Consider the following 15930-nt stretch of genomic DNA (forward strand, 5'->3'; position numbering starts at 1 on the left):
GCCTCCAGGCAACGGGACATCACAGCGAGGGCATCACTGGGGTGGTTTGGGGTTGAAATAAAAAGTTGGGTATCATCGGCATATTGATGATACCCAACTCCAAAACCACGAATGATCTCACCCAGCGGTTTCATATAGATGTTGAACAGGAGGGGCGAGAGGACCGACCCCTGAGGAACTCCACAAGCGAGAGTCCTAGGGGTCGACCTCTGCCCCCCTGTTGCCGTAGGTAATCCGGACCCATGCCATGTAGGGCTTTGTAAGTCATTACCAACACCTTAAATTTAGAAACCACAATGGCTAGATCTGCACCACAAGTTGAATCCAAATCAAACAATAAGCCACAGTTTCTTTTAGTGACATGTGTAAACCGGATCCTGCCTTTTAGACAGTTTACACTCTGTACCCTTTTTTCCCCCTACTAAAACAAGGGCAGTACTTATTTAAATCTTTTATTTATTTTTCTTATTTTTGAAATGGAATAATGGCCATTTTTCAGGGCAATCTCTCTCTCTAATATTTAACGCTGCTTCCCCAACCTTTAGATTTCAACTCACATGAGAGAATTATGGGAATGTTAGGCTAGAGGTTGGAAAAAATTAATCCTTCTGAATCTGCTTTAGAAGTTTTCCAGGTAGATAACAGATACTGTACATGCCCTGTCCGAAGAAAAGAATTCTGCCTCAAACTATTTTCACCCTCAAAAATAAGGAAACCACATGAACTAGTTAGAAATACAGAAACTGTTTTTCTATTCCCCTCCCCCCCAAAAAACCTTTAAAACACTTCTTGAGATTTTTTTTAAGGTAAAGGTAAAGGTTCCCCTGCACATGCGTGCTGGTCGTTTCCAACTCTAGGGGCCGGTGCTCATCTCCGTTTAAAAGCCGAAGAGCCAGCGCTTGTCCGAGGATGTCTCCGTGGTCATGTGGCCGGCATGACTAGATGCCAGAGACGCACAGAACGCTGTTACCTTCCCACCATAGTGGTCCCTATTTTTCTACTTGCATTTTTACGTGCTTTCGAACTGCTAGGTTGGCAGAAGCTGGGACGAGTAACTCACTCTGTTATGTGGCACTCGGGATTCGACCCGCCAAACTGCCGACCTTCTGATCGACAAGCTCAGCGTCCTAACCCACTGAGCCACCGTGTTCACTTTTTTTTTAGTTATCTCTTAAATCCAACCAAGTTCATTTTGAGGCTGAGGAAACTTCAGGTCATCCAGGTGTAATTTAAAATAAGGTTAATTCAAGAATGATTGATCTTTGCAAATGAGCAAAGGATCCATTCTTGTTAATTAGAAGGAAGTGACTGTTTCTTTTTCAGGGATCTAAAATGTGGCAAGTTATACTGCATAGGTGGTTCAAAAATGCCCTCAGCCGGAAGCCTGGTGACATTTGAATCATGCAAAGGCAGCTTTCCGAGAGGAGATGCAAAAGATGTTGGAATGGTTGATCATGGAACAAAATGTGGAGAAGGAATGGTTAGTAAAAGATTGCTTCTCATCTGTGGGCTGTAAGGGGTAATCAGTAAAAATAATTTCGCAATGGATCTTGCTGAAAGATGGTTTAGATTTTCTATACTACAGTGAATCTATGTAAAAGGAAAAAAAATCCATCTAGCCTTGTTTTTGTTTTATTATTTTGTTTTTCCTTCAAACAACAACCACAACAAATCATCAATAGCAATAGCACTTAGACTTATATATCGCCCCACAGTGCTTCAAGCATTCTCTGGGCAGTTTAGAATGTCAGCACATAGCACCCAACAATCTGGCTCCTCATCTTACTGACCATGGAAGGATGGAAGATTGAGTCAACCTTGAGGCCCATCAGGATTGAACTCCAGGCTGTGGGCAGAGTTAGCCCATAGTACTGCATTCTAATCCCCGTGCCAGCAGGGTTCCTCAGCCTGGCTTTGTCAGAGTGTTATGCTTCTCCCTTGCAGCACTTTCTGGACAGACTGTCAAAGAGACAGTCCTTTCTCTTCACTTGTAGATATTTCCACAGGGAAGATGGAACAGAGATGAGAAAAATCAGGACAGAGCTGGTTGTGACCTAAAGCAAGGGTCCCCAACCCCCAGCCTGTGGACCAGTACTGGGCTGCAGCATGCTAGCAACCGGTCTGCACAAACAAGCAAAGCCCCATCCACAGGATGCAGGCAACATACAAAACCATGCACTCTCCGATCCATGGAAAAACCTCTCTCCATGTAACCGGTCCCTGGTGCCCAAAAGGTTGGGGACCTCTGACCTAAAGGACATCAGTTCAATGAAGCCACTTAGAAGTGCCGAAGCAATCCCAAAGCTTATCTTAAAGGATCAGGAATCACTTCCCCCTGTATTTTTTACACAATATAGAACTTGGAATAAGTTTACTGAATATCCTGGTTTTGTTCTAGAGATTGACAGAGTTTAGTTGTGTAGGAAACTGCTGTCTTACTCTGTGGATAATCTCATTTTTTGACTTTCAGGTCTGCAACAACGGGCAGTGTATTGAGATAGAAGCAGCTTACAGATCGACCAACTGTTCACTCAAATGCACAGGACACTCTGTAAGTATTTTGTATTATGTACTCTGGCTGAAGTATTCTCCCTGCTCTTTAGTAGGCTTTAAGACTGTTCTGCTTAGGGATTGGCCTATAGAAAGCTTACAGGTAATGCTCGACTTAGAACAGTTCATTGAGTAACTGTTCAAAGCTACACTGGGATTTTTAAAGAGTGACTTATGACCGTTTACCACACTTACGACTGTGGTAGCATCCCTGTGGTCACGCGATCAGACTTCAGACGCTTGGCAACTGACTCATGTTTATGACCATTGCTGTGTCCCAGGGGTCACATGATCCCCTTCTGAGACCACCTGACAAAGTCAACGAGGAAGCCAGATTCACTTAACCATGTTACTAACTTAACAATTTCAGTGATTCACTTAACAACCATGGCAAGAAAGAAAAGTTGTAATAGAGGGCAAAACTCATTTAACAAGCATTTCACTTAACAACAGAAATATTGGGCTGAATTGTGATCATAAGTTGAGGTCTACCTGTACTCTTATCCAGCACATATATTTGGCGATTTCACTTTTTCTTTCACAGTATTCTCTGCTCCTCTTTGTTCTTCTGGTTTTCTCCAGTGTGGTTTCTTTGTTTCACTGGTTCCTTTAATCACACCCTACTGTCCATCAGTCTGGGTTTTCTATCTAGAACAATGCAGATGTTGCTCCCTGAAAATAAGCCATGCTATTTTTTATATATTGGCATACATTTGAAGCATCTGCAAATAATTCACTAGAGTGTATTTGTAAATGTTCTTATGATGATGTTGACATCTGTGTCTAAATATTTTTGTTATACTAAAAAGAAAATGAGTATTATTATGATTGTTATAGATTAGGTAAAACTTTTAACTGTATGTGTATATGCATAATTTACATAATTTCCTTTTTACTCTTTTCTTTTTTCTGTGGTATTGTTCTCTTTTTCCTTTGTTCTGTTTTTATTAAACAAATAAAGACCACCCATTTACCCCCCCAAAAGTGCTTTCCAGAATCCTTGATGCTAAAAAAATATTGCAGTTTTTTTCTGTAAATTTTAATAGAACTTAGAAAGAGATGATCCTCTGTCATAAGTTGGAATAGTCAAATACCAATAAATCAAATGAGAATGTCCCCTCTCTTATGGCCTTTGAGGTATCACAAAGATCTGGCACTTTCAGAAGGTTTTTGAGGACTAAAGGTAGAGCCAACCAACACCAAAATTATTTGTTTATTGTATTGAATTATATTGTTCTACCTCATCATTTTTGAATTAACATAATTGGGAACATTTATGTTAATTCAACTTCCCAGCATCAACTTCCCATCATCCTGTGCACTCCCACAGGGAGGGCCTTCTCAGGCTACTGCCGGTTAAGAAATGCCAGCAGGTTATTCCCAGGGGAAGGGCGTTCTCTGTGGGCACGCCGGCCCTATGGAGCCAACTTCCCAATGAACTCAGGACTGCCCCTGACCTTCGCTCATTTCGCCGGGACTTGAAAACCTGGTTCTTCGAGCTGTCTGGCCCAGACTGAGGGGTTTTAATTTAATTTAATTCAATTGGGTTTTAGTTTAACTTCAGGGACTGTGATTTAATTAATAGTTTTAACTGATTTTAATTTTGTATGTTATGTATTTTAATTTTCCCTGTAAACCACCCTGAGTCCTACGGGAATAGGGCGGTATATAAATTTAAATAATAAATAAATAAATTGGGCTATTTTAATTTTGGTACACTTTGATAGAGTCTGATTGGAATGGGGGAGTAAGCAAACTATAGATGGATGGATGGGTGGATGGATGGAAGGAAGGAAGGAAGGAAGGAAGGAAGGAAGGAAGGAAGGAAGGAAGGAAGGCTAGTAAACAGAGGTCTATTTGCTCTAAGTTAATATTTTCCTGATGGCTTTGAGCATCACAGGAAATCTCAAAGCTTGATTTCGTTCTTTTCATCCTGCTGTCCTGTAGAAGTTCTTTGTCCAAAGTTCTCCTAATTTCAAAAAAGAAACACTTTGTCCACACTGGGCTGTTGTTAGACTTAGTCTAATAACTCAGTTGACCCCCAAATTCAAGAATAGTGACTTGGCTGTTTAGATGGCCTTTGAGACTAAACAGTCCCAACAGCTTTGGTAGAAACCCTTAATTTCTTTTTCTGTGTGGGATGTTTTAAATGGATTTCCATTCTTTTGTCTGCCTAATTTGGATGAGTTTTATGTTTCAATACTTTCCAGTTTCTTCGGACTTCATAAAAATGCAAGGGAAATGTTGACTGCTTGTTTTTCCTTGTATTTGTTTCGAAGATTAATACTGCTCTCTTGGCTATCCTAGGTGTGTGACCATGAACTTCAGTGCCAGTGCAAAGAAGGATCAGCACCACCTCACTGTGATGACCCAACAGGAAATAATTGTGAGTTAATACAGGGGGGTACTTGTCTTTACCCCCCCCTCCCAAGAACCTAATTAGATAGGTTCCGGGGACCTAAAAAGATTTTTGTGTGTGGATTGTCCTAATAACATTTGGTACTCCACCTGCAAATGCTAATTCTAGACAATTTGGAAATCTTTCTTTTTCTCAGTAGATTTCATAGAAAATGTACCACAGTATGATGTCTTCGTAAGAAAGCAGGAAATGATGGATGGTACTCTGTTTAGCTGCTCAGAAGTAGGGTATGGTTTTAAAAAAGGGAAATTGGTTGCTGCAAGAGTGTAATTGAAGCTTGGCCCACTTTCACATCGATTCAAATGGGTGGAGCTTCAATTTTACCATCATAACCACCAATATATATTTTTGACCATGACCATGACATCAAAACAAAACAAACAAATAAATAAATCCCTCTAATGTAGCCTTCTTCAACCTTTCTGGCTCTGTGGACCAGCAGCAGCAGCCGCCAATGGGGGTGGGGAGAGGGGATGGTTTTGTGCACGAGCCCACTGCTTGTGCAAATGGAGCTTTGTGTGCTTGCCTACTACATGAGTGGCCTGGTTCCCAACAAGCCAAGGCCTGGTACCAGCCCACAGAATGGTGGTTGGGGACCCCTGCTCTAATGGATATCCCTCTTCTCCCATCTCCTGAATATTTTTTATTGTGGATAAAATATATATGGAGAGAATCCATCTGATCATAAAATTTTAAGTTTCTATTTATTATTTTTTATGAAGATTAGTGATATGTCATTATGAACTTTCCATAAATGATAAATTCCTTTGTGAGTTATTCCATTTTATTATAAAAATAATTGTAATGGTCATTTCTGTACCAAAACCAATTCCCTATTATTCCTTTTTCTGATTTTCATAATTACCTAAGTAATTTTCATTAATTCCATATTGTAAGTTATAAAGGATCATCTTTAAATGACGTAGCCTCAGTTCATACAGTAGAAACCATCCACATTAATTTAGGACTAACTAATTGCATGGGAAAGGGGATTTATTTTAATTTTAGATAGGTTAAATAATCCAGATTTGAATTAGCATTTGATATCTCAGTTTTTGTATTATTATCTAGCACTGGGTATCGTTAACTATCAGCAAACTATACTTTAATTGGAAATTTTATTTTTAATCTCACTGTGCACATGAAATTAAGAGAGAAAGGGAAAAATAAGTTTAAGTCTATTTACAATTTATTTAACTATGGATAGCAAGATTATGATTAATTTAAAGCTACCTAATAGTGAAAGTCCAAGTATACTGTATATTTAACAGATGATAGTTTGCTTTCTTAATTATCCTGATACATCCATTTACATGACTATCTTGGAAGTAAGTTGGACCTTCCTTGAACCAGTTATTAACCAATATGGGAACTGTAGTCCCAACATATCTAAAGGTAATGGAGTAGGGTTAGACTGTGTTAGTCTTAAAGGATGATCACTAGTTAAAGTAATTCATGAAATGACATTTATATTCCTTGTCTTCCTAGGTTAAATTTCATGTCCAGAGTTGATTCTGAGCTGGGTGGCACCTAAATTGAATAAATAAATACTTTCTAGCCAATTCTCAACAGGGGCTCTTATTGCATGGTTAAGAAATGCCAGAGCTTGGAGCAATATAATTTTCAATTGATTCTCTCTATGTTTGTTTCATCAACATAACTTTAAATCTCTTCATAGCCTTTTCTCTTTATCTCTTTAGATATCATCATCACTGTTGTGGTTGTGGTAATAATTTTAGTAGTCACGGCCATCATCCTTGCAGTTCTCTTCGGCTGCTACATTTTAAAGAAGAAACAAAATGACAGGTGAAGATTTTCTCAGCCAGGTTTCTTTTAAGTGGGGGTGGGGTGGGAATTACTAGGCGAGCTGAGTGCCAGAAAACAGTAGTGGTGGGTTCTCCTGACTTAATTGAGAGGATGAACGTATACTGACTTGGAAAAAGCTGTAGAAAGTGGATATTCGGTTCAGGAAATTTTGCACTGAAGTTACTGAAAGAACTGGATTATACTATATATATACAAAACAAGTTCTAGGATATTGATGTTGACTTTGGTGTTGGGTATAGTTCAGAATCCTATCCTGATTATAATAGTCTATTTTTTTATGGCAGCATTCACAAAAGTGCCACTGCAGCCACAAATCCATCTTTCTCTGGTCCAGATCAGAAGAGGAAACAACATCTTAGTCCAGTGTCCAATGATTCAGAGGTGAGAGGTCAAATGGGCTGCCTGAGCAGAATAAAACCCTGAAATACAAACCATTTTATAAAATGTTTTATCCATGGGCTTCATAACAGGGCATAAGAACAATGGTTCCCCAGTGGCAGTTTAAGGAATTGGGGTGGGTTTAGAGGCTCTTCACCCCATGCTCAATGCCTACAGCAAGAAATGAGAGGTTGAAACTGTGCTAAACTGGTCAAAGGCCAAAACAGTGTAGTGAAAAGAATATGGGAGCTTTTCATAAACACAGAGACAAACTATTTGCATTTTTTTTATTTCTTATAGACAGGGGAAATGTTGTCATTGTTGCTGTGATTGTAAGATAAGGTCAATCAACCAATTATAGTTTAAGATGCAACACAACTCTTTGTTGTTTTCAAAAACAAGAATAACACAATTGCTATAAATACTGAACTATCATTTGCAAAATAAACTCAATAAAATGTGTTTGCAAAGAAAGCAAGCCACAAAATAATTAAGGTTAACCTTAAGAGAATTCTGTACGTGTGTGGAAGTGCACCTAGTAGGCTTCTAACTCATATGTCTAAGTGTTTGAAGATCTTGGCTTTAAAAATGTTTTAGGTATACTCAAACAGTTTGTTTCTTCCTTTCAGATAAATTCTAGATTTCTCCTCCCAATTTCATCCCAAGCAAATACACCAGAGGTCCATGTTGTAAGTAGAATTTAATGGAATAATTCTTGCATATGAGTCTAAAGCAGTCTTTATTTAACGCACGAAATAAATACATTTCACAAAGCAAATAAAATATGGTGTGTATTGTGCACTGGTGTGAATAAATGTATACATTATCCTGAGTCAAATAAGTTTTATTTTGTTTCATATTAGCATGATCTGTGGATCACATTATTGTGGCTTATCAATCATGGTTTATGGTTTAATGCAAACTAAGCATCGTGGCTCATACAATATATTATGATTAGAACAAATCATAGCTTTTTGTGATATGTGAATATAGTTACTTGACAAATGGGAAGGATTTTAAATATGGAAAAAATTCTTTGTAATTTATTAATGTTAATTTGATTGCAATACCCATTGGACTCAACATACTTCTTTATGAGCAAATATAGAGAGAATGTAATTGTACTTTAGAAAAATAGATATGCATGTAAGAAAAAGTTTTTCAAACTTGGCAACTTTAAGATATGTGGATAGTTCCAAGAATTCAAGCCAAGATGATCTAGAATGTTGCAAATGAAAAAAACAAATTATCTACAGACTTTTAAACTTGATTGTTGAAAAATCCACACTATTATTCTGAAACAGAGTAAGTGATGGTTTAAATTATTATTTGCTTTCTACACTCTAAATCCCTGTATGGAGTAGGGATAATCTGATTCTGTAAGAAGGGAGTTCTACAAAATTAGGGAGTTCACACAGGCTTTTAGAAATTCAATTGATTCACCTGAAACTATTTCATTATTGACAGAAAGTCCCAGATGAACCAATAAGGCACACATATGAAAATTCCAGAATGGTAAGTTTCTGAATGGATGTTCGTTTGATCTAACAACTTCAGAATACTGGTAGTCATTGCCTCTGATTCTACTTCCCTGACAATTCCGTCCCCCCTTTTTTTGGAGTGTCATGCCTCATTCTGTATAGCCTATAGAAAAGTGAAAATCATACTGCTAAGCTTGTAAGCCGCCCTGAGTCTTCGGAGAAGGGCGGGATATAAATGGAATTTAAATAAATAAATAAATAAATAAATAAATAAATAAATAAATAAATAAGGGATGAGCATTTTTGAAGACAAGAAATCAACTATTCTTCATCTACAAACACTAACATGGAGTATTCTGGATGGGGAAGAACAGGCTCCAGCTCAACCCGGCCAAGACCGAGTGGCTCTACATGTCGGCATCTCATGTTGTCCAAGATTTACCATCTTTGGTTATGGGGGGAGAGGTGTTGCCTCCCATTGATAGGGCACGCAACTTAGGCGTCCTCCTGGATGCACGAATCGACTTAGATCATCATATAGGAGCCGTGGCCAGGGGGGGCATTTGCCCAGGTTCGCCTGGTGCGCCAGTTGCGCCCCTATCTGGACCGAGATGCCTTACGTACAGTCACTCATGCACTCGTTACCTCCCGTATAGATTACTGTAACGCTCTCTACATGGGGCTGCCCTTGAAGACCACCAGGAGGCTTCAGCTGGTGCAGAATGCGGCCGCGCGGGTTGTGATGGGAGCATCCCGATACTCCCATATTACACCCCTCCTGTGTGAGCTGCATTGGTTACCAGTTGTCCTCCAGGTGAGGTTCAAGGTGCTGGTTCTTACCTATAAAGCCCTACATGGCTTAGGTCCGGGATACTTACAGGACCGTCTGCTGCCAGGAATGACTTCCCTCTGCCCTGTGCGCTCACACAGAGAGGGTCTCCTCAGGGTGCCGTCGGCTAGACAGTGTCGGCTGGCGACCCCCAGGGGGAGGGCCTTCTCTGTTGGGGCACCTGCCCTTTGGAATCAGCTCCCCCGAGAACTTCGGATGGCCCCAGATCTCCGGTCCTTTCATCGCGACCTAAAGACATACCTTTTCCAACTGGCTGACCTGGACTGAGGATGGGTTTTTTTAATATTGTTTTAATTTTATTGGGTTTAGTAATTAATTATGGGGCTTTGTAATTTAGTTCTTTTTTAATATTTGTATTACTGTTTTTTTAAATAGCTGTTTTATTGTTGTGAGCCGCCCTGAGTCCTTCAGGAGATAGGGCGGCATATAAGTCCTATAAATAAATAAATTAATTAATAAATAAATTCTGCTTAAATTTCCCAAACATGACTTTAGGAAGCAAATCTAGACAAAGTAAAGAAACAGCATTGGATATGTGAAACTGTCCATTAATATAATATTAATGGACTATAGTGCACAGTGCATTTCCAGCAGAAGTCTTTTCATAAACTGGTAACAAATGAATTGGAGATGCAAGTTATTGTCAATTATCCAATAACGTTCTAATTCTGTTCTTAATTAGGCAGATTTTAAGAAAATAACCAACGACAAGTCAATCATAATAAGTGAAGTACCGTATATCAATACCCAAAGGGATATATGTAGCCAGAGGGCATTTAGGTGATTTCATGGCAGATAATGCATCCCTTGAGCAGTTTTTGTTACAATGCTGCTAGTGATAAATAGAATAGGACAATCCAGTGGCTAAAATACTTTAAGGCACTCCTAGGTTGTATTAATAAAAACATTGGCGCTACATAAAAGACAATGGAATTCAAGAGGGGTTGGACTTAGACTGCCTATGGGAATGTAAGGACTCCAGGCTGGTTTCTCTCTTGACTCCACCTCCAGGCTGTGACTCTCCTTTTCCTACAGCTGCCTCCTTGACACGGCCTCAAGTGTCAAGCCCCTCCCTCCTATCCTTCAAGATCACTCCTTATGACCTCTGCAGAGCTATAGAATCCTACTAGATAAAGTTTCCTGAGAACCAGCCAGATTCTTATATACATTCACTTCTTCTAGTTGAGGAAAGGATTTTTTTTTATGGCAAAGGACACTGAACTCCCATTGGTGCCTCTATATGGAAGGCATGCTAACATCCTCATACCTTGCCCTTGTGACTCCAACATAGGGGTATCTTGTAAGAGAGCTACCAGGATGATAGGCCTGGAATCTCTGTCCTTTGGAAAGAGGAAGGGACTGGGAAAGTGGAGATGTTTGGTTTGTGACAGAATGTAAAGAATTCAGTGCCAGACATCGACAAAGATTTACAAATATCTAAAGCGCTCTCATGTACTAGAGAGAATAGTCCTGTCCTCTGTTGAAAATAATTTGAACATGCCCTGGAGAATTGAAATGCCAAGGAAGAAAAGTGAGGCTGAATATTAGAGAAGAATCTGATTAGAACAGTGGCAACTCCCCATTATGGATATTTTTCAACTAGGGTTGGATAGCCATAGGCCAGTCTGTCATCCCTCATAGGCAAAATAGGCAGGAAAGAAAGACTAACTTATTCTAATTTATTGTAAGGCTACATTAGCAAAATCTTACCATTCTAAAAGTACAAACTTCCCACCATCACTTTAACTACCTTATCAGTTAAGGCGAGTCCTTCCTAAGTGTCTTCCTTCTTCCTCTAAGATACTGGGGGTGGGGCTACTTCCTCTCTTGTCTGTTTGCTTCTTAGGCAGCATCTCTTCCTCTTATCTCCCAAAGTCATCCTCATGTACCACAACACACTCCATATACTGTATATTCTATTCTATATTCACATTTCATAGAGTCTACGATCTTGTGATATTGAACATATTTGTTGAGGATTTATATCTGAATTTTCTGTTAGAGCTTTCTTCTAGGAAGCATGGAAATTGTTTGGTTTGTGAAAATGCTGAGGCTTTTGAGTTCACACAACTTCACATTTGATGGAGAAAGGGAATAAAGGTTAATTAATTTTTGTTGCAGACAGATGACTCAAATTGTAAGCCTGACAGGAAATGCGATCTCCAATAGATCACTTCTTAAAATGCATCTGGACTACTGTGTGTAAAGGCAACTAAAAAAAACTTCATTTTTTTTCATTTCAGCCCATTGTGAAACCAAATATTCCTCCACCTCCTGTTCCAACAGCAAAATCCACCATAACTCCAGCTATGGTATGTCGGCTTCCTAATCATCACTCTTTCAACATATTTTGCTCCTTTATAGCAGGATGGAAGGGTGAAGCTTTGTGATAATAATTCCTTCTAGCCAGTGTGAAATTTTCACTTTTCCAGACTGCCGGATGGAAAATAAGGCAAAGAATTGTACTAGGAGGAAAAAAAATCAACTGGTGTTTTTTTTTAATGGTCCCAACCCTCCAGGGATTCTGCCTATCCATATAGTAGCTTAAACTGCTAGTTGAATACAGGCATTAATTCAGTCCTTTCTTCCTAATGCCGAGAAAGGACATAAAGCCTTTGGAATGTTGCATATCAGGTCTAGGTCTGATGCTTTTGTAAAGGGAGGTTGAATTGCCATTTGTATATTGAGTTGCATTATGGTCTTATTCTTGAATATCCATCTACTTAGGATAGTAACTGTAGGAAAAGAAGAGGCAGAGCTGGGGTGGGGGAGTTAAATGAATTTAATGTCAGGCACAAAGAAACAGGGTCACTCATAAAGTTAGAGCATAGAAGTTTTATTCAAAACTATAAACAAGAATCTAGTCAACTAATGGTCAACATTAAATTGGCACTAGATAAGGGTCAACAGAATTCAAGGGGGGGATCTTGTGACAATGCAGGGACTCTAAACTGATAAAGCATTTAACTTCACTCTCCAATTCTGCCTGTTCTTCTGTACAGTGACAGTGATAGTATTCCCATGCAAACTTTGTTCAAACTCCAATTTTAATGGGAAAAGGTTTGAACACGTTTCTTTATTAAAATATTTCCTTCCTCTGTATATGAACTTAAGGGGTCAAAATAAATTCACTTTCAAGATTTTTATCCTTAAAAGTTCCTTTTTCAAAGAAACAACTTCCCATAAAAAAACCGAAGTCCTCCAATCTTAGTGCAAAAATTGTAACCCTTCATCATGAATTGCCTTTCAAGCTGTGAATTCCACTCTTTATAATCAGCTAAGTTATTTAAACACATATCTCTGAAGATCTTGGGTTACAAAGTTTCTTGCAGATAAATTATTCAAGAGTGGTGCCAGAACATGGGCATTAGGCAGAAGCTGGCTCATTTCTTGAAATGTTATATATCACAATAACATCTGTACTCCTTGATGCTGTTCTTTTTTTACAACCAAACCAAGTTTTAGATCAGGATTGTACCAAGGGTTAACTAGAGATTAAAAATGGCCTTCCATAATCAATGTTGCAGCTGCCAAATTCTATTCAGAATGTCCCAGAGCAAAATGCCCTCTTTCATTTGGTACTTAAGGTCTCACCCATTAAAGTTCCAAATCCAACCCCACAAAATGATCCTTTACCAGTTCAATTTTCAAATATGACCCTCAACTTTTCATACAGATCCTGGTGTGGGCAAGTGTAAAGTCAGTGACCAAGAGAAATTCAATGGAAGCATTTCTTTGTAACTTATTTGTTTACTGGTTAGAGCTATAAACTACTGGATCAACCAAGGATTCTTGGCTGTTTGCAAATGGCAGTTTAGCAATAATATACTCAACATATAGTAAATGACTGGTTAATATTTAACAGGAATAATCTGACATTTCTCTTATAGATAAAAAGAATAAATCCAGCTCCTCCTTCTCACCTGAAGTCTAAGCCAGCTCCTCCTCCTCCTCCACCTCCACCCCAGGTAAGAGGCAGGTACTCTGTGAAAATACAAAAATGATAAAGATGTTAAAACTTAAAGAGTTATGACTTTTTAATTGGTAGAGGTAGGAAGATTGAGAGGCTGTACTTTGTTCTCATGTGACAAGATTACATTTGGGCAGAAAAGTGCCTTTATTGGAAATGGCAACATATGATCTTCGATTCACGGATCATTAACAAGAATAGTACAAAGGGTATTGTGACATCTAAGCTAACATTTCCAAGGCCAAATCATTTAGTTCAGAGAAACTGTCTTGCTGGGATGAAGAAGTTATCTGTGGACAAGTGGAACTAAATCTACTAGTTCTTTGTTTGGCGGTTAATTCCTAAAATAAAGCATTCTGGAGACTTGGATGGATGGGTGCATATTGGCTCTGTTGGATATAACTTCTCCCACTGATTCCCCCCCCAAAAAAAAGCATGGTCATCAACTTGATTAATCTGAAGCTATCACTATCAATAAACATACAGTACATTTTTTCAGAAAAAAATCAAAACAACAAAAGAAAAGCTATTGTTATTTTGGATGTGGAAAATTTATCTTCCTTACCTGTTTATTGTGGTGCAGTAGCTAAGTGGTTAAGATGCTGGGCTTGTTGGCTGGAAAGTTGGCCACCCAGTTTCAAGACCCAAGTGCCACATGATGGGGTGAGCTCTCATCCTTGCCTACCTCCCGCCAATCTAGCAATTTGAAAGCATGTAAATGCGAGTAGAAAAATAGGTACCACTTCGGTGGGAAGGTAACATCATTCCATGTACCTCAGCATACAGTCATGCTGGCCACATGACCGCAGAAGTGACTTTGGATTACACTGGCTCAATGGCCTTGAAACAGAGACGAGCACTGCCCCCTATAGTTGAACTAGTGGCGTAAAATTTGCAGGACTCCTACCTGTTTATTGCTTCCTTCCCTATTCCACTTTGGTTTGCTTTCCACTTTTAGGATTGATGGCTTGAATCAATTTATAATGCTTTGCTTTCAATCAATTATTTCAACATCTGTTTGCTTTTTTTTGCAGGCACTGAAACCCACTAAGTAATCTCAGGGTATGAAACAAAACAAGAATCAGAAATAATACTGATTCTCTGATTTCAAAGAAAACCTTTTCCATTTTCTTGGTTCCCATATCTGCAAAGGAAAACTGAATGGCGAGTTCTTTCCACAAGTCTAATGCTTACTCTGCAGAGTGGAATGTTGTGTTAACTTTGGGGACAGCATCACCTGCAGTAAGGATTATATCTTTGGATATCAAATGGGGAGATCCTACTAGAGTTGGGAATGATTTTTGTGAATTGTGAACTGAGCCAAAAGATGCATAGAAGCAAATGATGCATCCATTGGATTTAAACCCCCGTCATTGCCAACTGTGGACAAAATCAAAACTAAAGAAAGGGGTTTTTTGATGCTTCATGCAAGTGGAAACAGAAACTGCCCTGCCTAGTGAATTAATCACTATATTCTCTTGGAGTACAAAATGACTGATTCTTGCACGATGCCACCAGATTATTTGACACGAGCAAAGGCTGATCTCTTTGAACTTTCTCTCTACCTGTGCGAACAAGAAGCAAAGATGAGACTTAGGAAGTCTAGTGCCTATTGTTTATTGCTCAAGGACTTTTCAAGGTACAATTTTATTAGCTCTGCCAACTTTTTTCACTAGACTCTGCTCATATTCCCTAAGGCCACATTTGACCTTTGGCTTGATTTCAAAAGCCATTGGCAAGTGAGCCTTACAGGCTTCTAGTAGAGATATTTAACCCTTTTGGGTGTTATTTGAGAGAAAAGGAATAGATTTTTTTTTAAAAAAAATATACAGGAGAGATAAAGAAGTGGAGGTCCTGGTGCCTTTTGCCTCTGGTCAGCCTTTACCAATTTACCTAGGACATGTGCAGAAGAGCCATCAAGATAGTGGCTCTGATCATGCAATTGAAGCCCACCCACCCCCTTTTTTACATAACTGCATTAAAAGAGGCAGGGCATTTATAGCATGGCTGCAGCTTTCATCTGGACTTTTTGACACCCCTTCCCATGGATACCCCTGAGTATAATTCTAAAGGACCAGCTGTAATCTGCCATAGGCTTTCATGCTGTCAAAAGCTTCTTCCACTGATTCTTGCAGATCAACCTTCTCATAAGAGCCTTGGTGGAGCAGTGGGCTGATGCCTCCTTAAGTAACACCAGCTGCCTGCTATTAGTGCAGGTTCGAGTCCCACCAGGCTCAAGGTTGACTCAGCCTTCCATCCTTCCGAGGTAGGTAAAATGAGGACCCAGATTGTTGGGAGCAATAAGCTGACTTTGTAAAATGCCGCTGGGGGGGGGGGGAATGAAAGCCCTAATAAGCAGGCATATACATAGAATGAAGGCTATTGCTAAGCACATTGATTTGTGCTTAAATTGTAAGCCGCCCTGAGTCTTCGGAGAAGGGCGGGATATAAATGG

At 39.2% G+C, this 15930-nt stretch overlaps 1 protein-coding gene across 1 annotated transcript in view; it reads left to right on the top strand.

The window, feature by feature from the left end:
- Positions 1 to 14997, top strand: part of LOC310643882 (zinc metalloproteinase-disintegrin-like NaMP) — a gene marked incomplete at its 5' end in the record, with an annotated part of 48577 nt that extends 33580 nt beyond the window's left edge. The window contains 10 exons of the mRNA XM_083368544.1: positions 1324 to 1480; positions 2471 to 2551; positions 4858 to 4936; positions 6670 to 6775; positions 7081 to 7177; positions 7804 to 7863; positions 8642 to 8689; positions 11749 to 11817; positions 13396 to 13473; positions 14510 to 14997. Of these exons, the coding sequence (XP_083224670.1) occupies positions 1324 to 1480; positions 2471 to 2551; positions 4858 to 4936; positions 6670 to 6775; positions 7081 to 7177; positions 7804 to 7863; positions 8642 to 8689; positions 11749 to 11817; positions 13396 to 13473; positions 14510 to 14530 (796 nt within the window). The 3' untranslated portion in view covers positions 14531 to 14997. The remainder of the gene's footprint in view (positions 1 to 1323; positions 1481 to 2470; positions 2552 to 4857; positions 4937 to 6669; positions 6776 to 7080; positions 7178 to 7803; positions 7864 to 8641; positions 8690 to 11748; positions 11818 to 13395; positions 13474 to 14509) is intronic.
- Positions 14998 to 15930: the final 933 nt, after the last annotated feature.

Source organism: Vipera ursinii (genome assembly GCF_947247035.1).
Source record: "Vipera ursinii genome assembly, chromosome: 8".
NCBI classification, from domain to species: domain Eukaryota; kingdom Metazoa; phylum Chordata; class Lepidosauria; order Squamata; family Viperidae; genus Vipera; species Vipera ursinii.